This window comes from Argopecten irradians, chromosome 2 (genome assembly GCF_041381155.1).
Source record: "Argopecten irradians isolate NY chromosome 2, Ai_NY, whole genome shotgun sequence".
Classification (NCBI taxonomy): Eukaryota; Metazoa; Mollusca; class Bivalvia; order Pectinida; family Pectinidae; genus Argopecten; species Argopecten irradians.
This window is the reverse complement of record NC_091135.1, coordinates 55,165,462-55,188,090: the sequence shown is the minus strand read 5'-3', so window position 1 is coordinate 55,188,090 and position 22,629 is coordinate 55,165,462. Positions and strand designations below refer to the sequence as shown.

Here is a 22,629-nt window from a genome sequence, read left to right as displayed (position 1 = left end):
TTTACCTGGATTATGAGCTTGAGTTGATACCAAATTTATGAAGACAAACCGAAGTTATATCAGGAGAGCAGTGAAATTATTTGCAGCTTATAAAAAATAAAATTATTGAGTTAATCAGAAACATAAATTAAATACATGCACATGTACATACATGTAATATTTTACTGAAAAATACAGGCACTTAAGTTACATCTTTATAAGATAAATATAAGTTTTGTTTAATGATGCGCTCTATGTTTTCTATATTTAGCATATCAAATAATTGACAAAATTTCCAGTTTCTGTTTTTAAGTAACTTATATATATCATATTAGGATGCATGGTTACCATAAAAACTGCAGCCGCAATGCTATACAACCGTTATATCTAATTGCATCAAGGAATTTTGTACTCGATGTTTGAATTTCAACCTTAATTAGGAATTTGAGATATGACGTATTCGTGAAACAAAAAGGGCAAAAACCATACATGTAGTCCTTAATTAAGTTCATACGTTATACAACCCATGACAAAATATACGGATTTTTATGCATTGGTCAGTGTGACCGAGTGGACAGCGGCAAACTATCATTTGAAAGGTGAACTGGACAAATGTAATTAATGTCACAGCTAGGCATCTGATAATTATTTACAGCTTATATATTTATGTGTACATTATTATAATGTAATCGTGGACCCAAAAGAGTACCCATAGACCATTTTAGACGTTTTAGGGGTCTAGATAATAAAACCGGTAAACATCCTATTTTACGATATTGTACTACGCGTGTTTAATGTAGAATAGGATTTTTACAAATTTTTTATCTAGGTCACTAAAACGTCTATAAATGGCCTATGGGCACTCTGGTGGGTCTATAACTATATAAACTAACTAATGCTTGATACGTTACGGTTAGATTCTATTACGCATGGAGATATATAAAATCATACCAAACCGCTGCAATCTCAAACTCTTTTTCGCAATATCATCGATCAAAACCGTTGCGCAAAGACTGACACAACGATATAAACAATTGGTCAAACACTCTTTATTCTTCATCAAATTTAGCAAAGTGCAAATCAAATTGATACATATGAACCTAATAATTTGTTTCTCAGTCATATTTTGTGAATATCTTGAATAATAAGCAAGATTCAGATGAAAACTTAAACGTTTTTGCTAGGAACTCGCATTAAGCTGTATGTAAGTGTCATAATTGTATGATAAATAGGAGTACTTTGCGTGAAATCACGATCTTAATACAAGGTAGGATATCTAATTAACACTTGAGCTGAATATCGGTCTGTAACACCATGCACAATGTCTTTAAACTCTACAAGTCGGAACCTACCTACTCGGTACTCGTATATCGAAGCGATACCGGAAACGGATCAAAACATCGTTGCCGTACTAGTTGCACTACAGTGGGATATATTGCAAGCCAAGTTACTTTTTATTCATTTATTCCGATATCGGAATTGAATTTCCGATATCGGATCAGAATTGAATTTCCGATATCGGAAATTCTAATTCTGATATCGGAATTAGAACAAAAATTCTTGATATCAGAAATTCTAATTCTGATATCGGAAATTCTAATTCCGATATCGAAAATTCTAATTCCGATATCGGGAATTAGAAAACAATTTCCGATATGGAAAATTCAATTCCCGATATCGGAAATTCAATTCCCGATATCGGAAATTCTCTCTACTCATTATTTGCATTGTAGATTATACTTCATTTCCGATATCGGAAATTGAATTCTCGATATCGGAAATTGAAATACCGATATCGGAAATAGAATTACCCATATCAGAATTTGTTTTCTTATTTCCGATATGGGAATTAGAATTTCCGATATCAAAATTAATATGAATTCCCGATATCGGAAATTGATTTTTCGATATCGGAAATTGAATTCCCGATATCGGAAATTAGAATTTCTGATATCGGAAATTGAATTTCTGATATCGGAAATTAGAATTCCCGATATCGGAAATTGGAATAAAAAGTAACTTGGCTTGCCATAGGGATAGCAACTTGAACTACCAGTGACTAATGAAATGTTGTGGGTTAACCAGTATTAACATGTCGGACACTTTTCGTGAGTTGATCTGCTGTTCATCATCGAAGAATTGAGACACCCGCCTAATATTTTGCGCTATTTTAAGGTATTCTGCCTGGCTTTCATTATTTCAAGCACCATCACATGTTTATAAATGAATCCAACAATATCAAACACATAAATACATATTAATGGACAAAATATCTTTTACTTAATCGTATTTTGAAGTTGTAGGATGATCAGTTAAAATTGTATAGTCACTTGCATTGTTTGAAACTGGCGATGTATAGTTGCTTGCGAGGACACTTGTATAGTCGCTTGCTATAGAGAAGGAATATATTCAGTGATGAAAGGCTCTGAAGCTAACAAATTAAACAAATAAGTCTAACAAGGTTATCAAATACACTATCAATTTAAACGTTTAGTCAACTTTGTTGCACAGATCGTATATAATCATTTACAATTTAGATGGAGTAAATGCAACAAATATTCAATAGAATGCACCACGTTGATACTTCAGGTATGGATTTCCATGTACCAGTCATTACTTTAAATCAAAGTGCCAAGGCCACTCATAGATGCTGTGATTGAAGGATCCAAACCAAATAATAAAGAAATTGGAATAAATTTAATGTAATAAATTTTGTACATGTATCTAAATTATTTCTGAAATAACGATTTCGACACAAATGAAACCGTTCAGAATCTGAGTATCATTTTTTATAATTCTTTTTTAATTACTAAACTATCAATTTCATCAATGTCTCTTCAAAGACAAAAAATAATAAGTAAACATATCCGTATCATAATATCCACTTAGCATTGAAGAATATTTTCGGAAAAATATAACATTAGAAATATTACCATTTCCGGAGTTTTTGTTTCCTTTTTAGAAAACTTACAGGGGTTAACGTTGCTTTGACGACTTCAGGGGCGTAGCTAGAGTCTTTTACATGTGCAAGCCCAGGCGAGGGGTCTGCGGGCCGCCTAGGCCCCCAGCGGGTCCAGGGCAGCGCCCTGGTTAGGGGGTTCAGGGGGGGGGGGGGGGCCCCCCCCCCCCGACGGAAAATGGTATTAAGGAATTGTTTAGCCCCGAAAATGATGTTTGATAATGCTTGGTATTGCACTGATTAACTAGATTTATTAAAATCAAATGCATAGGCCTGTTTTCTACCTGTACATGTACCTGATAATTATGCGTTAATGTTTAGTACAAAGTGTATGAAAATCTCATGATAAGTCCTACATGTATCTTGAGTGACTCTAAGGGGATTCGAGGATAGATTGACGGAACTTTCTTACGTTACGGAATTTTTTCATGTGTAAAAATCGAATTATACATATATGTGAAAAAATGTATGAATATAAAAACAGCGCCTCATATTATAAGGCATTAAAGTCGCACTGATAGAAAAAGTATTTTGTCTTCTTAAAGTCTATCTTGACGGGAAGTTTTATTTCTCTATATCGTTCCAACAAGAGTATGTGTCAGTAAATTGTACATTTACTATGGGTTGGGATTTTGGAACAATAATCCCATATCTAGGTAAGGTGGCTTTTTCTATTTAAATGACTGAAAAGAATCTAGTCCGCTAAACATGCCTATATTATAAGGTTTTTTCCCGTCTAATATATAGACTTTATATTTGGTAAAAAATAAATAAAAAGCCTAATAATATAGGCAGGTTTTAACGGAATATTTAAGTAGAATCTACTCTGTGTCACTATAATTTGCGAGGTGTCACTTTTCGATATTTCATCTCTCGTCCTTTTGACTTTGCGTGTCTTTCGTTTTAAGCTTGAAAAAGCCATCTTGTGTCCGTATCTTTCAGGGTCCGTATTAAAGCCGCATAATCCGTATCTTTCAGGGTCCGTAAATCAACAAAAGAAAATTAGGGTACATATATTATAAAAAGTTATCAACTTTCCCCTAATTACACATCCAAAAAGTCCCGAGTTCAAAAGAAATTAATGATTAAAAATTCGATATCCAGAGTGTTTGAATATGCATTTTCAATCGTAGACGATCACGTGACTTTCCAGACCAAACGAAATGGCGTGCCCAGTCAAAAGTGTGTCGTTCATGTTAGCAGGAACTTCTACGGAAGAACTTGTTACTTATCATGAACAAGTGAATGTTTTGTTATGTGATGAAGTTAAAGAGTCCCTCAGAACAATATATATACATTAACGTCGTGTAAACAATACTTCCATTCGGTCATTTTGAGTGTTTACTATACGGCGATCGGTTGACTATGCTTTGCCTAATTTCCGGGGGCCACCGGAGGGATTTTTGTGGGAACGGTATTTAAACTTCGTATAAAATACGTGTTGCGATACCATACAACGTACTAGACAAGATAATAAATTGTACAAAAATGTACCAGATATATAAATAATGGTGTTGATAAATAATAAAATAGACAAGACACATCGTACTATATAGAGACGAAAATGGTTTTCTACTCTGGTGATATTTTTTTTAAAATAAATATCTCAGACGATATTTGACTTGCCTTGGATAACCATATAACTTGTTTTATAAAGGTCCAAATGAAATATAATAATAAATCAAGTAAAATAAGCACGGAGAGCAAACTTGACATAATATGCATTTTTGTTCAATGTCATATGTGTATACATATCTATTAGTTAAATAATCACCATGTACCGCCATAAACCAGTATAAAACTTAATACGTGTTATTTTATGTATATTTCTGATATTTATGTTGGAAAAGCTCCATGTTCGTTAAAAACATGATGATAAATTTATGGTGAAACTATAAACATTTGGTTATATGATTTCAAGGATTACAGAAAATTAAAAAAAAAAAAAAAATGGGGTTGAGGTTGCAATAAGGCGGTTTAATGTGTGTTAAAAGTTCTGAATGTCTAACATGCAATTATGTATATATTTTCTGTGTAGATAATGAAGACAGATCCCTTAGTTAAATTTGTGATGTACATATGGCTACCATATATGATGTCCAGCCGTGAATTTGCCTCTGAATCAAATTAATCAGAGACATGCATAATAAAAGACCTAGATGTTTCTTATACAATCATATTCATGCACAAATAGCACATTCATATGCATTGTAGTGTCATGTACACATATTGTGCATTGAATTCTAAGTCAATAGAAAAATGACTGGAGTTCAAAATAGCATCCAGTAGCAAATAAGCTGACCATAGCATGTGATTATAATGTCATCAGAGTAATTGCAGTAGAATTCATTTTTTAGGATGTATGTAGTCTAACCTGGTGGAAAATCTAACTTTATTAGTTGTATTTTGATAGTTTATCTTTATATATTCAAGCAATCCTAATTCCTTTAGTGTGATCTTGCTCCAAACACTAATTATGTGAAGTTGCTAAGAGCTTGTACATGTATTAGACCTTGATTGACCTGGACTAATTAGAAGTTATTGTCAGTCTATTCCTTTCTAAATCAATCAAAACTTTGCAACTTAAAATAGTCAAAAATGAATAATGCAATTTAACAACATGCATCACAGGCTATTGTCTCTACAGATATATGGATATTCTTATATATATGTGCAATCTGTGTATTACACAACAAGATTTTTTTTATTACACATAGGGATATATGTATATCTATAGAGCCAATATCTTGAGATTTGACACTGACTTTTGACCCAAATAACCTTTGATCTAGCTCCAGTCTTGTTTGCTATTTATTTTCTGTATTTGAACACTTCTGAAATGAACACTACATAATTAAACAACTCAGACAAATGACATATATTATTTTAATTGGTTTATTGTTCATAAATTAGAATTACATCCTTGTCCCATATAAATTATTCAAAAGTTATACACACTAGGTGTGTAAACATGCAATAATCATTATTATTCCTTTTTTCATTTGTTTGTGTGAAGAAATGTATAATTTGAAAATATCCTGGTGATAATAGTAAAGAATTATGCTAGGTTTGTTCTGTCCTTCCTTCTTGAAAATAATTTCTTTCTTGTTCATAATGGGTACATTACAAACAGGCTTTATTTTTTACTGTCAGTTTTGATCTCAGAGATACATGTAGTTGTTTTTCCCTTTTATTTTTGGGCGAGCTGCCATCACATCTTGCACTCTTGTCATCTGGTTGAAGGTCCCATATATTCTATAAAGAAAATGTGGAGTAAATGTCAGTTATGTACATAGATAAATACTGTATACATGCATGTACATATTCTTTCAGTGTAAGTCTACATGTAAATCAAACTAGTTCCAATTGTTTTCTGTCAAACACAAATTTATAACAATTACACAGTTTTTGAACACATTTATCAAAATCAAACCTCACTAGATACTAAGTTAGTCATTTATTGAATTACAGAGGTCTAGGCATTTTCATGTGAAGAGTAATGGTTCTAATTAGTGCCAGAATTTATGTAGCCTAAATATATTGGACATAATATATAATACATATTTTAAAAAGTCAATTACTATTCTTTACTCACACCACTTATGATGTATTGGTGTGAATTTTATATAATTAAGACCAGCAGATAGGATAACGAGTACGTGACTAAGTGACTGTAAGTCTAAAAAAATACAATCTTATACACACGAACACTGATGAAATAAGTTTGAAAGTGGCTTCTTTAATACAATAATATCCATAGCATGCAGTAAAAGGATATATTTCACCAATATACATCAATACACAAATAGATATCAGAAAAGATATCACACTCCTGACGCTGTAAGCCTGTAACAGTAGCTAACATTACATGTATATCGTATATGTATAACACTGAAGAATGTGATCATCTTTTAAGGAAACACGTACATTTTTTTGTCAGTACTACTTTAATTGTACCTGCACGGGTCTATTAGTAGGGCGACAAACTACACAACCCTATAATTCTTTTAAAGTGCGTGGCAACTTTATTCCGACGTAACGAAGTAAAAGACTGTAACAAACAGAAATAACCTTGTCTGAGTATTTTGACTTAATCTACAATGCGACTATAGACTTAAAATATCACAATACAACATACTTGAAATGTACTTGAAAAGTACTTAAGTAAACTTGAAATGTACTTGAAAAGTACTTAAACTGTTATATGACTGACTAGAAACATGCCTTAATCATGATAACAATATACACTTTGTTATACTACTTATGGTTACCTAATTATCTGACTAAATGCGATACAAACATAACTCACTTCAATTAATGTAATTCCTAGCTACAAATACTATACAATCCTTACAGGAAATTCGTTATTTCTAGCTCTATACAGCGTTCAATATAATAAACACTCTCGGTACACTGAACATACGTATGGTCAACTCGACCCAAAACCTACACTAGTAAATAGGGACAATTGTGGGCGAAATGACTTACAGAAAAGACCCTAGGCCACATGGCATTGTTTATCGCGACAAATGCCAGGGCTTCTATCAACTAATTTCTGACAACAATACTGTAATCTTATTTATCGAAACATATTTTAACATTATAGTTCATGTAATACATATAAAACTTACATTATGGCCTCATAAACTTCTCAAATTATCTTTACAAGTATCAGCGTTCTTCTCCATTCATGACTGCCACTCTTTCTACCTTACAGTGTTGAAGAGTTCTCTAAGGCGCGAAAACACCATAAGCGAGCTTACGTTCAAAGGGAAATAACTCTTTGACAAATGAACAACTTTCAGCGCAACTGTAACAACACACTCCCCGTCTGGTATAACAATACCACTCTCTTACAATAATCTTAACTACTATTCTAAATATTTCCAAACTGAATCCTAATTAAGTTTGACACAATTATCTCAAACATTGTGAAACTAAATTAAACAACTAAAGTGAAACTGACAAATGTCTTTAACTAGAGAAACATACACGATATTGTTCCTTTCACTTATGTCTATGAATTTATCAGAACCGTAGATCTAGTCTAGTCTGTATCCTGGTATGGAATAAGAAGTACTATCTCATTCACTGGACGCGCATAGGTCGTCACTTTGCCGTTCTCTGCTACGACACGAACATTTGCTTTGCGTATCTTTCCATCTCCACTCGGAAGAACAGTTGTAACAACACCTAAAGGCCAATAGTTTCTAGCTACTTCCTTGTCTCGCAACAGAATCACATCTCCAGAATGCAGATCCCTCTGTTCCTTGGTCCATTTTCGACGACACTGCAAGGTCTGAAGGAATTCTGACCTCCAACGCCTCCAGAACATTTCCGCTAATATCTGGACTCTCTTCCATTGTGCGCGGTATAGATTCTTTACATCTGTAGGTATCTCAATGTCAACCACTGAATCAATTTTCTGAGTGAGCAAAACAGATGGGCTCAGCGGATATGGATTCTCTGGGTCGGATGAAACTGGTACAAGTGGACGCGAGTTAATTATCGCAGATGCTTCAGCTAGAAAGGTAGTCAAGACTTCATGTGTCAGACCACCACCTGGCACATCCATCAACAAGGAATCAAGAATCCTCCGGGTCACGCCTATCATACGTTCCCAAACACCTCCCATGTGGGAAGCATGTGGAACATTGAATATCCAAGACGCACCTTCACTGGACAGAAAGTTCTTGACTTTGTCACCCTCGATGTTGATGCCTAGTTCATCAACGGCTCCGACAAAATTTGTACCTCTGTCCAAGCGATATATCTTTACTTTCCCACGAATTGCTGTGAAGCGCCTTAGAGCGTTGATAAAGGTTGAGGAAGACATTTCTTCTATCACCTCAATGTGAACCGCTCTCGTAGACAAACAAGTGAAGAGGACTGCCCATCGTTTAGCCTTTGCTATTCCGCCTCTTGTGCGACGAGTAGAAACTTGCCATGGGCCAAAACAGTCAACTCCAACAGAAGTGAATGGTGGTCCGGGGACTAACCGATCACGAGGTAAGTCTGACATCTGTTGGTATTCAGTGTTCCTCCGTAGTTTTCTACATTTTACACATTTGTGTAGTATCGATGCAACTACACGCTTCATCCCAGTTATCCAGTATCCTGCATTCCGTACTGCACCTTCTGTAAGGTGTCGTCCCTGATGGCTGACTTTGCTGTGATAATGGCGAATCAACAACGTTGCGATATGATGACGTCCAGGGACTAATACTGGGTTCCTCTCCTTTACTCCGAGATCAGAATTGCTCAAGCGTCCTCCAACCCTGAGAATGTTGTTTTCATCTATGAATGGATTCAAACTGAGGACGGTGCTGTCATTTGGTAGTTCATTATGATTTAGTAAAGCGTCAATCTCTTTGCCATACATCTCCTTCTGAACTTGTAGAATTATCAGTCTCTCGGCCGAAGTTTGTAAGTCCTCATGGGCTGATGTACACGGATCTGTGCTAGCAGTATGGCTTGATAGTCTTTGTGCGCGTCTCTTCAAAAACACGATAGCACGTACCAACCTCTCCCAATCAGAAAACCTCTGAAACCGCTCAGTACCAAGATCGTAGTGTTGTTGAACAGAGAGTTTTAAACAACACACTTCTGGACGCACTTCACAGTCGTTTTCGGGAAACTGCAGCTCAAATGCTTGGTCCGTGTCAGTTTTACTGGTACAAATGCACTCTGGGCCTTGTATCCATGCACTGCTCTCTAGCAGATGAGATGAAGTTGGTCGAGTTCCAAGATCAGCTGGATTGTCTTTTGTTGACACGTAATTCCATTGCTCAGCGTCTGTCGTCGCCAAAATCCTGTTGACACGGTTCTCAACATACACATAGAAGCGCCTTACGCGGTTATTGATATAACCTAACACAACTTTACTGTCTGTGTAAAACTTCATTAGCTCAACTGGTAAGCTCAAGTGTTCAGATATAATCTCTGCAAGTTCTACGGCAGTGACTGCTGCACATAGTTCTAACCTAGGTATTGTGTGGCCGTGTTTTGGTGATACCTTGGATTTTCCCATAACAAATCCGACATGGCTGTCTCCATTGACATCTATTGCTTTAATATAGGCCACTGCACAAATTGCCTTTTCTGAAGCATCTGAAAAGATGTGTATTTCCTTCTGTAAGGTGCTGGATAGGGAAGTTGGTAAGTATGTTCGAGAAATTGATAAGTCCTTCAAGTCTCTCAAGGATTGACACCAGTTTTCCCACTCCTCTTTGAATTTAGGGCTTAACGGTTCGTCCCAATCCGTCTGTTCTGTGATCATATCTCTCATTAAGATCCTTCCATGAACCACTACTGGAGAGATAAAGCCTAGTGGATCGAATATGCTGTTGAGTGTTGACAGAACTCCTCTTCTCGTGAACTTCTTCATGACTACCTCATCTGGTATGATGAATTTGAAGTTATCAGAGTTCAAATCCCATGTCATCCCTAGACTCCTTTGTAGGGGCAATCCCTGCTGTATAATGTCCAAATTTTTCAAATCTCCTGCTAAGTCCTCCTTTGGGAAGGAATTCATGACTTCTCTGCTGTTCGATGCTACCTTGTGTAGACGCAAATTTCCTCCAGCAGTCAGCGCGCCTTGCGTACGCCGCATCACATCAATTGCCATTTCTGCGCTTGGAAATGAAGCCAAACCATCATCGACGTAAAAATCCTTACGTACAAATTCTGACACGTCTTTTCCGTAGATCTCCTCCACTGCTTCTGCACTTTTGCGAAGGCCATATGTAGCAATTGCAGGTGACGGACTGTTTCCAAAAACGTGTACACACATTCGGTATTCTATGAGCTCAAGGTCTGGGTTGTTATCTTTAAACCAGAAAAATCGCAAGAAATTACGATGTTTTTCTTCCACACGAAACTCGTAGAACATTTGTTGAATGTCTGCTGTTATACCAATAGGTTCTCGTCTGAATCTCATAAGAACTCCTAGCAAACTATTTGTGAGATCGGGGCCAGACATCAAAACGTCGTTCAAGGACAGGCCATTGAATCTAGCAGAAGAGTCAAAGACCACGCGTATCTGGTCCTTTTTCTTTGGGTGGTAAACACCGAATATAGGAAGGTACCAACTTTCCTCATCTGAAGTCATAGGGGGAGCTAACTCCGCATGATTGCTGTCAAACATTCGCTTCATGAATGTTGTAAAGTGTTGTCTTTTGGTAGGATTCTTCCTTAAACCAACTGACAAGTTCTGCGCTCTTCTTAAGGCCATATTCCTGTTGTTAGGCAACTTAGGCCGAGTAGCATGAAAAGGCAGAGGGGCAACCCAGTTGCCGTTGTGATCCTTTGTTACATCTCTGTCCATAATGTCCATGAATAGTTTATCATCCACTGACAAACCAACCTTGTTATCATGCTTCGTTGTTTTGAACACATCATCACAACCTCTGTTTTCTTTCAATTCAAACTGATTTTCACAGGGTGGAAACATAGAATGTCTACCATCTTTCAATACGAAGGTTTTCTTGACGTTGAAGACATCTGATTTATGCACCTGCCCCAGGCAGGTTTCGCCAACAATGACCCAGCCAAGTTGGAGTCGTTGCGCGTACGGTGATCCCCTACTACCAGTCCTCTGCTCCAGCACGTGGTGTGCTTCAGGTAAATCACGTCCTATTAGCAATAGTATCTGCGCCTTGTTGTCTAGTTCTGGGATCTTAGATGCAATGTCTTGAAGGTGTGCATGGCTACGGGCAACGTTGGGTGTTGGGATTTCTTCACGGACATCTGGTATTTCCCTGCACTCCGTAAGACTGGGTAGTTCAATCGATGCGAGTCCTTCCAAATCCTTAATGATGAATCCAGATCTTTCTGTCTTGCGTCCGGAGCATTCTGTTACTCCTGCACAGGAAGACAAAGAATACTGAACTTCAGCATAGTTTCGATCATGAAACATATCGAAGAATTCTGGTTTGGCAAGGGAACGATTGCTCTGATCGTCAATCAATGCATACATATGAAAGGTTTTCTCTGGAAAGTCCTTTGGATGAACTTGAACAAGTACTACCTTGGCACATGATTTTCCAGGCGAGTGTGATTCACCACAGACTTTAGAGCATGCTGATTTTACGACATCACCTCCTTTATCTCCTTGTGTAGTGCTGGTTTCGGTCTTCCATTGACCCTCCCCGCCATGAACATGCAGGGCCGACGGGTGACTGTCGCTATCACAGGCATTACACTTTGTACTTGATTGACATGTTTTGGCAATGTGGTCAGTTCTTTCGCAGCACTTGAAACACAAGCCCTTGTCTTTGATGAACTTTTTTCTCACATTTAAGGGTTTCGACTTGAATGTACGACAAGCATTGAGAGTGTGACCTTCAATGTTGTGAAATGGACATTTAGGTTTGATCTTGTCCTTTGGCTGTACCTCCTTGGGTGTTTCAATTTCTGTCTTCAGTGATTTCAGTCTTGATGATTTTGTGCCCCTGTTTGTGTCGTTTTTGGTGACATGCGAAGAATCATCATATATGAAGCTCGGGTTGTTCAGCATAGAGCTAGTTTCCTTAATAAAGGCGCAAAATACTGAAAATGGTGGGTAGGCAACACCATGCAAGTTCATGTATTTTGTTGCTTTGTGAGTCCATTTTCCTTGAAGATGATGAGGAAGTTTCTGGACGATAGGTGTAACACCAGTTGACGAGTTGAAATAACTAAGAAGTGAAGCGTACTTCTCATTCTCCATGGCAGATGATACCTCCATCAGCGTGTCGTGAAGTTCATACAGTTTCGCGTAATCTTTTGTTATCTTCGGTAGTGCAGCTAACTTCTTTTTAAGAGTTGACTCAATCAGTGCTGGAGATCCATAACGCTCCTCTAGTCTCTCCCATATCTTCTTTAATCCTCTTTCAGGATTGCTTATATTGGAGGATCGGATGCTGATTGCATGTTTTGTCGACTCTGGTCCTAACCACTTCACCAGTAAGTCCAATTCCTCTATTGGAGAAACACCAAGTTCCTTAACAACATTCAAGAATCCAGCTTTCCAGGGCAGAAAATTCTCTGGCGAATCGTTAAAGGCTGTGAGTCTAGAAAATAACAGGTCCTTTCTTAGCATAAATCTGGAGATCTCAGTTGTTATATTAGAGGGAACAAAGTTTTCTGCTGCTGGGTTTAATGCTTGTTGCTGATAATCCATCTCTGAGTATGGATGAGGATTACTACCACTTGCCATAGGCTGAAGAGGTTGAGGTTGTTGAGACTCAACGTATTGCTTCACGCGCTCAGTGGAATTCACATCTGATGGAATTATGTTGTCATTTACTCGATTACTTTGTTCATCAATATCCCACTTGTCCATTGTTTCCAAGGCTTCCACTTCCGCTTCTGCCTCAGCACATAACCTTTGCTCATGTAGTAACTGCATCTCTGCCTCAATTTCAAGACGTTTTCGCTCTGTCTGAGCTGTTGAGAGTGCCTCTTGTTCTTTTATTATTGCTTGCTGTTTTAGAAGCAGTGCTTTCTTCTCTGTGAATGGTATCGCCGCCCTGGCTGCTTCAGCCTTAGCCTTTGCCCTTGCTCTGATAGATGAAGTTGAACTTGTATAGGACCTTGACGACCTCCCAGAAGTTGACTTTTTATCATCAAGGTATATTTGACTCCTCTTAGTCTCGATTTCTTCCAGAAATTGGTTCACTAGATGATCATGGTGTTTGTCTTCATCATTATGTTGTTCAAAGAGTCTTTCACCCTCCTTACATCTTGAACTGTCCAGGAAAGAAGCATAGTCATTGGAGACTAGACGATAGCTAGCATACTCTAAGCATACAGATGTGTGAGTTTTCTTCAAAAGTTCTGGGCTCTGACGTTCCGAACGTTCATCCACTAATGCTTGGATTTTACACCATGCAGTGTGTAGTCTCCTTTGATATGATTCCACACTGTCTCTAAATTGTTCGGCTGCTTTTTCAGTCATGGTAATCAGCCTTCTTGATCGAGCGGCATCAGGCTCCATTGGCTTTTCATTGTTTTCAGACTTGCCAGCCATGTTGAGCAGGAATACGAGGCCAAATTCTTTTACTGTACCTGCACGGGACTATTAGTAGGGCGACAAACTACACAACCCTTCTTTTAAAGTGCGTGGCAACTTTATTCCGACGTAACGAATTAAAAGAATTATGGCCTCATAAACTTCTCAAATTATCTTTACAAGTATCAGCGTTCTTCTCCATTCATGACTGCCACTCTTTCTACCTTACAGTGTTGAAGAGTTCTCTAAGGCGCGAAAACACCATAAGCGAGCTTACGTTCAAAGGGAAATAACTCTTTGACAAATGAACAACTTTCAGCGCAACTGTAACAACACAATTTCATTTGTATAATTTGCTTCTGTTGTAATCCGAGATTAAATCTATTATATGTTCCCCCAATTTATCAACACTTTTCCTGGTTTCTAATCTCTATTTTACTATGGTACCAATTCCAAAAAGCGACCAAACACTTACAGAATATAACCCGTACCCCTTCGGGGCCCCACTCACCTTATAGAGACGAAGAGAAGTCAGTTTATGTGGTTTTGGTAGATCATTCACAAATCATAGTTGTTGTCATAGCTCGAATTCGTTTCCATATAATATTCTTAGCAATTCAGAACATTTTTTAGTTGATATAATTTCCTTATTCACTTCGAATCAGCAGTTGATTCTAAGCCGGCGAGCTTTCACTGCAAAGCTCGCTCCATTGCGGTAAACAACTTTTATTTCCGGACATGCGCAAAGTAGCATTTCTAAGCTTTGGAGGCGTTAACTTTTGACTTTCTGTCGGACCGCGCGTAAGTCTAAAATAAAATTTTGTATATTTATATCTTTGGACCTCTTAACTTTCTAGACTTGTAATTTGGGGAAAGTTCATAACTTTTTAGGGCTATTACACCATATCTTGTCATTTTTTGTTTTACAGACCCTGAAAGATACGGATCATGCGGCTTTAACGCATCAAACAACACAAGCACTAAACACACAGGAGGTTGATCATAATAAACGGCTACGACTTCAGTTTTCCATTTCCGACTTCCAAACTGCACGGGTATATTTCAGCATTATTGATTTTAGATAAATCATTTATATATTTAGGTTATTTTAACTTTGATTTTAAATTACATTCAAGACTTTGACGGATCTACATAGATGTTTTAACTTTACAAGACAATGAATAACTCATATTAGGATTTTTTATGTGCAAGCCCGGGCTTTTTTATAGAGCAAGCTACGCCCCCGGACTTTCGACTTATAAATCATGGCCAGATACTTTTGCCGAATAAAAGGTACATTATTTCATTACGTATATCACTCGGATTTCTTTTAAATTCACAAGATCGCAAGCCGTTAACACCAAGAAAACTTCATGTAATGTACCGGACTTAGCAAGTCTTCGTAAGCCTAACAGTAACTGGTTGGCGAGATATACATCAAGAAAACTTCATACAATACAACGGACTTCATAAGGCTACCGTACATTACACGGCAATATAAGTTTATTTGTCACTTTAAAGGCCCACTACCGTTCCGAAACGGCTTAAATTTTTTTAAATGGGAATGTTAAACAAGATCGATAATTTTGTATAGCCGCAAAAATTATTAACTTACCGTTAATACTATATTTATCATCACCTTCTGAACGATTTGATTAAAATAAATAAAATGTTTATTTTCATAACGCGGGTCGTATTATGTTTCCCGCCGTCGTCCTAAATACCGGGCGGTAGTTGACTATCACTGCGCCAGACGGCAAAACAGCGAATTGACTCTCCATTGTTTTCATATATTACGCAGGAAATCTTGCATATGATTGGTGTCGTAACCTTATTTTAGGTCATCGGTACGCATTTTCTGATGTTATTAATGGTTTTTTAAGAAACCTTTATATTTTGCTCCGGAAAGGTAATGGGCCTTTAAAGTTGTATTTCTTGTAATTTTCGCTGTAACGATATGTCGTTTTAACATTTGATATTTGAATATGGACATGTAACTTGATGATTTAGCTCCCCAATACCATATGTCAGTCTCTGGTTGTGAGTAAAACGCCTTCAATCTCCGCCATATTCAGTACCTTCGGGTTTTGTCGGAATTCCGAATCGTATCACGTGACTGATGTCCACACGTCCTGCACGTGGTGATCCAGGTAACTAGCGTAAGCACACATGTGTTTGTTTACGTTTTCCTTCTGTCCAATATGAGCAAATCGTGCTGGTTTATGTCCACAGTGCGAGTATTTGAAACATCTAATTCACACATTTCCGTAATTCAATATTGTGTGTATAAAAAAATGTAATGTGCGAGCATTAGTTTCTTTGTAGATCCAGTCTACTATGGTCGACCACATGTTTTGTTTACGAAAAATTGTTGACACTTCTCTTGGTTTCACAACTCCCGTGTTACTTCGAGATTGTCGCGACGACGTTCGGAAGAGTTCGGCATCATTCGGGCCTATTTTTACGTGTATATAATCACAGGCGTCTGCTTCTGGTTTGATAAAAAAAATAATAACCTACCCCTACTATATGAACAAGGTGAGACACTCCGTAGACTGGTTCCCTTCCCTTAGTTCTCTACTCTCCGCCAGGATACTTCAACTGTGGAACGGAATTGGAACTCTTCAAGCGAGCAGTTGCAAGAAGCAATCTGATTTGTCAATTAATTTGATTAACCAATCGGATTGCAACTTGCAAAACTGCTTGCTTGAAAGATCAACTTCCGTTCCATAGTTGATGCATCGTCTGCTACTTGGATACTTCTTGTCCTGTTTCATATTAAATAACCGTAACTTCGCGACAAAAACCTGGCATACATTGTAAAAAGAGGATTCTTAATTAAGGTACGTTGATTGAACGAGCGGACACTCAATATTTTCGTCAAATTTGGTCTAATTTCAAAGTGAATTGGAGCGTACCCTCAACTTCCGGTTTATGGAGTGTCTTACCTTGTTCATATTAGGCCATGGGCTAGGAGGGTCCCACATGCAACCCCCCCCCCCCCCCAAACCTCCGAACCAATATTTTTCTTAACCCTTATGACCCACTGATCACAAATCAAAATGTTAACATTGCATAAGTTGGGATGAACTTCCGGTTATGACGTCATCAAGATGGCCGCCATCTCAAATTTCACTAAAAAATGAAAAATAGTCATAACATTGACATTTTTCAACCGAAGTAGACAAATGAGGTATCAAAATGACCACAATAGAACACTAAAAACATATCAGGACCAAATAACCAAATATATGTAGTGATTTTTACGCAGGAAGTGAAAAAATAGGATTTTAAGTTCAAAAATGGTAATTTTTTAGTAAATTTTTCATATTTTGCTTGACGCAACAAAAACGTTTTCCAACCGCAAACTATTATTTCTAATTAGTTTTTTTGTCCACTAATAAATTAGTTTAAACAAAAACAAGAAAAAAAAACAATGTTAACATTGTATAAGTTCCGGTTATGACGTCATCAAGATGGCCGCCATCACGAATTTTACTAAAAAAGGAAAAATGTTCATAACATTGACATTTTTTAACTGAAGAAGACAAATGAGGTATCAAAATGACCACAATAGAACAACAAATACATATCAGGACCAAATCATCCAATATATGAAGCAATTTGTACGTAGGAAATGAAAAAATAAGATTTTAAACTCAAAAATGGTAATTTTTCAGCAAATTTTTCATATTTGTCTTCATGCAGCAAAAATGTTTCCCAACAATTATTATTGATCGTAATCAGTTATTTGATCTCTTGTCAATCAGTAAAAACAACAACAAAATATATAGAAATGCAAAAGATAATTATTGTTATACCATCATTTGGTTTACAAAGCATTACCGTTTGCGTATACAGGTCATATGATAGTGTATTTTTCCCAACCCGCCGAGACTACGGTTTCCTGGTGTCTTAGAATTTCCTGAATATAATAGTGGCTATTAAAAATTTAAATCTTAACAAAAAAATTTAGGTTGGCTGAATATCTAAGTTGGACTTCAAAATAATTCACTTCCATGTTCGAAATGTTGTACACTAGTAGCATCTCAAACTGAATTATTACAGCTAAATGCCAACTAATAGCTATATGGTATCAAATTAAAACTGAAGTAATTCTGTCATACCGTAAATACCATGACACTTTCCGAAACGTTTTGTGCCTTTTAGAATGAGCACATCCAGTGTTATTTCCTGTGTATAACGTCAGGAAATGTCAGATGGCTACTTAACAGTGTCACATATTTCTTTCACTAGTACTTTGTCTTCGATAGCGATGAGCTGATGAGCTGATATGACATTACATTACCGGATTACCATCGTGGTTGTAGCTTGTCAACTGTCCATGGCCAGAGTTAACATAAGAAACATCAGTGTCAGGGATGTAGGAGCTCTTCCTGTTTCCAACCTAGTGATTCAAATATCGTATATGATGTTACAGACTATCAGATCCACATTCTGCGAAGGTTTCAGCTGATTCTCCTTATTTTGTATGAAGCACAATTCCTCATCCCTCAGTGACCGTAGATGGCACAGGTGGATTCTTTGAGGTCATAAATGAGGTCTGCAGTGAAGTTCCACTATTTGCCAAGTCTGAAAAGCACTGTAGAAAATTTTATTTCTGGAGAGTCTTCAATGGTCTCTTTACGCATACACCAGATGTGACACAACCAGCACCTTCAAGGGAGTGGGAAAAGTCTGACCAATGAAAAACATTTAACATTAATGGCCTCATTAATGACCTCGATGATATCACCTGTGCCATTTATGGGCGCACGAGGGTCCACTAGATTAATGAATGGTACTTCATACAAATTATGGAGCTATGTGCTAAGGAGAACCAATTCCACCATTCGAATAATGTGGATCTGGTGTAATTTCCATTATGCCGAAGAAGTCTGGAACAGTATATACGATATGTTAGAATCTGAGGGAGATCCCACATCTCTGAACCTATTGTTCCTGATATGAACTCTGGCCAAGGATGGGTTATGAAAGATGACAGGCTAGAACAACACTGGTAATGTACTGTCACATCAGCTCATCGACATTGAAGACAACGCTATGGCTTTCGACGAATTTGATACTGATATCTCGATTATTCTGATAATTTGGACTAGCTAGCTACCAGCTACCAGACATGCCGAGTCTCTTCAGTGGATGATAGAGCAGTGAGGTGAGAAAGCACGCACAATGATAATGGTTATGATTAAGAACCACTGAAAGAAATATGTGACACTGTAGTAACCATCTAACATTTTGCCTATGCTATGCATAGGAAATAAACAATGAATGTTCTCATTTTCAAAGACACAAACGTTCTGGAAAATGATATAAACAGAAACACAGGCTTAGGTTACATTTGTTACTCTATCAGTAGGTGTTGTGTTGTAATAATTACCAGCGGTTTCGAGTTCGAAAAATAGCATATGCCCATTATACGCACCTGGTGATGTTTTGTAATCCTAATGAGGGTATAACAATAATTATCTTTTGCATTTCTATATATTTTAATTTTTGTTGGTGTTTTCATTGATTTATTGATTGATAAGAGATCAAATAACTGATTACGAATAATGATTTGTTGTTGGGAAACATTTTTGCTGCATGAAGACAAATATGAAAAATTTGCTGAAAAATTACCATTTTTGAGTTTAAAATCTTATTTTTTTCATTTCCTACGTACAAATTGCTATATATATTGGATGATTTGGTCCTGATATGTACTTGTTGTTCTATTGTGGTCATTTTGATATCTCATTTGTCTACTTCAGTTGAAAAATGTCAATGTTATGAATATTTTTCATTTTTAGTGAAATTCGTGATGGCGGCCATCTTGATGACGTCATAACCGGAACTTATACAATGTTAACATTGGTTTTTTTCTTGTTTTTGTTTAAACTGATTTATAAGTGGACAAAAAACTAATTAGAAATAATAGTTTGCGGTTGGAAAACGTTTTTGCTGCGTCAAGCAAAATATGAAAAATTTATTAAAAAATTACCATTTTTGAACTTAAAATCCTATTTTTTCACTTCCTGCGTAAAAATCACTACATATATTTGGTTATTTGGTCCTGATATGTTTTTAGTGTTCTATTTTGGTCATTTTGATACCTCATTTGTCTACTTCGGTTGAAAAATGTCTATGTTAAGACTATTTTTCATTTTTTAGTGAAATTTGAGATGGCGGCCATCTTGATGACGTCATAACCGGAAGTTCATCCCAACTTATGCAATGTTAACATTTTGATTTGTGATCAGTGGGTCATAAGGGTTAAGAAAAATATTGGTTCGGAGGTTTGGGGGGGGGGGGGGGTTGCATGTGGGACCCTCCTAGCCCATGGCCTATATAGTAGGGGTAGGACATTGTATTTTTTTTCCAAAACCAGATGCAGACGCCTGTGATATAATTAAAATACTTCCAGTGCTGCAACTTGATAAAAAGTGGTAAAACTAGAAAGTTTAAATCTCCGACAGACGGAGAAAAATGTGTTTAGCACCTATGCAGTTTTTACTATGACAAAAAGAGCGAAAATGATAGACCATACAACTTTACAGATGCTCCACCGCCGACAGAGCATAAATGATATTAATCACTTGAACAATAATTGGTGTTTAATCGTGTATATATATGTCTAATTAACACAAAAATATTATTATAAAATAATTTATTTTACCTTTGGTGCATGCGCAATCGGTACTTAATTCCATGTAGGATATAGTGCCACGGATTTTTTTCGGGATGCAATTAATTATTTTTTGTAACTTTAACTTGAAGTGAAATTAGAAGCTCAAACTGTTCAATGGTGGTAATGGTGTAAAGTAAGTAACTTTAGTAACTGAAGAGAAATACTAAATCGTCTGCTCGTGTTTTTGATAGTGAAAAAATGTCATTTGTCAGCGGTGGAGCATCTTTAAAATGCTCGTACATATATAGATCTATATCATTTATCATATCTTTATATTTTGTAAGTTTATATTGATAAATTTTGTACCTTTCCCTTTCAATATTACGCAGTTGTCGATAAACAAGACACAACTCCCAGTGACAGACATACTCAAAACTATTAACTTTTACTGCGCAATAATACAGTGTATCATCGGATATAGTTCGTCAATGCAACCAACAAAAAAAAACTTTATAAGCGTTATAAGAACTTTCTTATGTATTAACCTTCCTAACATTTGATTACAATAATCGATCAGTAGCATGAATTACGTAAAATTTAAATAAACATACACAATCCAAAATCCACCGAAAGTCTGCCGCGGAGGAAGACAGCGAAGAAGGCGTTGTTCGTGTTTTTCGGGAGACTACTATCTCGGAGTGATACCAATATCATAGAGTCCCAACTGAACACTTAAAACACTCCATCCATGGTGTATATGTATGTACAAATTAAATGTCTGTGGTTTTGAATATTGGGGTTTTATTTTTCATACCATCAATTAGTGATACGGTGGCTGGGAGCGGACATGAAATAAATAAAATTATTGTGTCCTCCGCGGCAGACTATTACTAGTATACAGTATTTTTTTTTTAATTAAAACAAGCGACTATACAGTAAAGTAACAAGCGACTATACAAAACTATTTCGTGTATGCATATTTTAAGATATGTTTTAGCCGCTTTCTAATTACGAATGATGAAGAATAAAGAAATTGTAAATAAATAAATAATTAAATTACTCATATAAGTTACAATTACAACATATATTTCAGGAAAAACGGGTGAAAACGCAATTTCCTCCGAAACCATATCGCTGTTTTCATCGTAATTCAGTGATTACACTTCGATTCTTATCTTAACATTCTTTTCAAAATCATGTTCATGAATTTGTTAATATACATGTTATGAGGACGTCTATAATGTTAAACATATTTGTAGTTACGAATAATGCCGATATTTGGTGTTTTACCGACCTGTATACCATACCTGTTTTCATTCATCCCGCTTCGATACTCACAAGTGACGATACACAAAGTAACTAATGATTATACTATACACTTCCGTTCATACACTGTGATCTTGGATACATCGTAACTGCTTCGACACTTATATCACTTATTGGTATCTGTCTTAACGGGCACTAATGTGAATCTTCTATGTCATACTTAATATACTTGTCTTTTATATATAAATAGTTATTTGTACCTGTATTTACCTAGTTGAGTTATTGGATTAGTGTCAGTGCTTCCACTACATCCTAGAGATTGAACCTGTTGTGATACAGGCCTGTAACCTGTGGAGGAAACGGGATCCGGAGAGGATTTGTGACGACTGTGGACTCTGTTGTATACTAGAAATACTATACGATCACGATTTGGGACTTAAATATATAGCCTAACGGGAGCTACAGTCGGATCGCCCCTCCTAGTCTCTTGGAAAACCCTCCCTATTACACTAATGTATTATCGATTATGCTTTAAAATCAAAGAAAAAGTTATCCTTTAAGACATAAAACATTAACTGATATTGTTCAGGGTAAGATTTTATAAATGTTTGCATCTAAAAAGAACAAAAACGGTATTGCTAGCTAAATTCAAAGGTTTTGAGCCGTTTTCATCCTTCTTTATTTCTTGGATTGACTGAAATTATTGTATCATTTCAAGTTATTTGTACTTACCTAAAGTTTGTTTTACTATATACCCGATTTCCTATTTCAAGTAGGCTATTGCAAAAATAGCAGATATTG

At 36.5% G+C, this 22,629-nt stretch overlaps 1 protein-coding gene across 1 annotated transcript; it reads right to left on the bottom strand.

The window, feature by feature from the left end:
- Positions 1-5,815: 5,815 nt before the first annotated feature.
- LOC138316730 (uncharacterized) lies at positions 5,816-13,949 on the bottom strand. The gene is made up of 2 exons (XM_069258389.1): positions 7,570-13,949; positions 5,816-6,193 (listed from the first exon to the last, which is right to left on the bottom strand). The coding sequence occupies exon 1, from the start codon at positions 13,947-13,949 to the stop codon at positions 7,986-7,988; it is 5,964 nt and encodes a 1,987-aa protein (XP_069114490.1). The 3' UTR covers positions 5,816-6,193; positions 7,570-7,985.
- Between the last annotated feature and the right edge of the window lie 8,680 nt (positions 13,950-22,629).